This window comes from Alligator sinensis, unplaced genomic scaffold (assembly GCF_000455745.1).
Source record: "Alligator sinensis unplaced genomic scaffold, ASM45574v1 scaffold428_1, whole genome shotgun sequence".
NCBI classification, from domain to species: domain Eukaryota; kingdom Metazoa; phylum Chordata; order Crocodylia; family Alligatoridae; genus Alligator; species Alligator sinensis.
This window is the reverse complement of record NW_005841919.1, coordinates 3,046,355-3,047,740: the sequence shown is the minus strand read 5'-3', so window position 1 is coordinate 3,047,740 and position 1,386 is coordinate 3,046,355. Positions and strand designations below refer to the sequence as shown.

The 1,386-nt window shown below is 47.0% G+C and overlaps 1 protein-coding gene across 12 annotated transcripts in view; it reads right to left on the bottom strand.

Moving 5' to 3' along the window:
• The window catches only part of PLEKHG4B (pleckstrin homology and RhoGEF domain containing G4B), a 234,881-nt gene that overhangs the window by 178,569 nt on the left and 54,926 nt on the right, over window positions 1–1,386 (bottom strand). For 5 of the 12 annotated variants that reach the window (XM_025198263.1, XM_025198275.1, XM_025198278.1 and 2 more), the window contains one exon: window positions 302–427. The exons of the other annotated variants lie outside the window; for them this stretch is intronic. In XM_025198263.1, the coding sequence (XP_025054048.1) occupies window positions 302–427 (126 nt within the window). The remainder of the gene's footprint in view (window positions 1–301; window positions 428–1,386) is intronic. 12 annotated transcript variants of the gene reach the window in all.

Genomic DNA, 1,386 nt, shown 5'->3' with positions numbered 1-1,386 from the left:
GGAAGAGAGACGGCAGTTAGCCCACTTTACCTACCCTATACTTTCATGCTTTCCCCTATTTCCATACACCCAAGCCCACCCCACACTACATATCATTCAGTGAATTACCACATACATGTGACAGATTAATGGCTGCAACAGTGCAAGTAGCAATGTTGCAAACTAAACTACATCGGGATGTGGCTTCAAGAGACAGCAGTTAACCCATGTTACCTACCCTATACTTCATGCTTTCCCCTATTACCATACACCCAAGCCCTCCCCCGCCCGCAACCCCGGCCTGGGGCAATGGCAGACTTACCACTGGCTGCACTTCTGCCTCCATCTTTGGTTCCTGATGTTGCAGTGGACTGGGGGTGGGGGTGGGGCCTGGCGTGGAAGTGGTGGAGGGAAGCGGGGATGGGGGTGACAGGAGGTTCGGACGGAGCTGTAGAGTGGGGTAAGCATTTGTGACAGATTAATGGCTGCAACATTATAAGTAGCAATGTTGCAAACTGAACTACATCAGGATGTGGTTTAGTTTGTAAAGGTGTGAACTCATTTAAAACTCCCAAAACTCACGTCAACTTCCCTTGCTCATGTAAAACGTGACACCATTAAGCCACCCAAAGGGAGATTTTCATCATGTGTACAAGCACCCATTTATGCTAATGTGGCCTAATCTAGAGTTAACATAGCTACAAGTCACCTAGAATTACTTTTAGTAGGGACCTACTTAAATTGTGGTTTCATGATTTTTGCAGAAACTACAAAAATGATGATCTCTGCAATCACCACAAAAAATGGCATTGGCTGTGATTTCCTAGAAAAACAACCTAAAATAAAATAAAAAATAAAAATAATCCTAGCTCCCCAGTGGAAGCCAGCGGTCCTAACTGCCACTGTGGCCAAGCCTTGTAGCCCTCCTGGGAGGGGAAGGTGCTGGCTGGTGGGGCAGCATGAAGGGCAGCAGCCAAGTTGGTAGCTGCCCCCTCGTGCCTTTCTGCCAATCAGCACTGAGGGACAGGGCCACACAAAGGACAGCCAGCAGTCAAGATGGTGGCCACTTTCCCTCATCCCTCTAGGGCTTCTCTGCCAATCAGTATCAAGGGGCAGGACCATTCCACCAATTAGCACCAAGGGGTGAGACTACCACAAAATGATGGTGAAATCAGTTCTTCGGGCTGCGAACCAAGCTGTGAAAATTGCTTCTGGAGGGTTCTCAGTTCACAATGTGACAACAGGTCCAAGGGCAGTGGCCACCAATTTGAAATCCATCAGTAATCCTCTCTAAACTCCATTTTCCCTCACATTAGTATTAAACTACTGTTAAAACTAATCCCAACATTGAGATTCATTTCTCCTTTCTTAGACTTGCTTTGCATCAGTGGAATTTCACTGATCTCA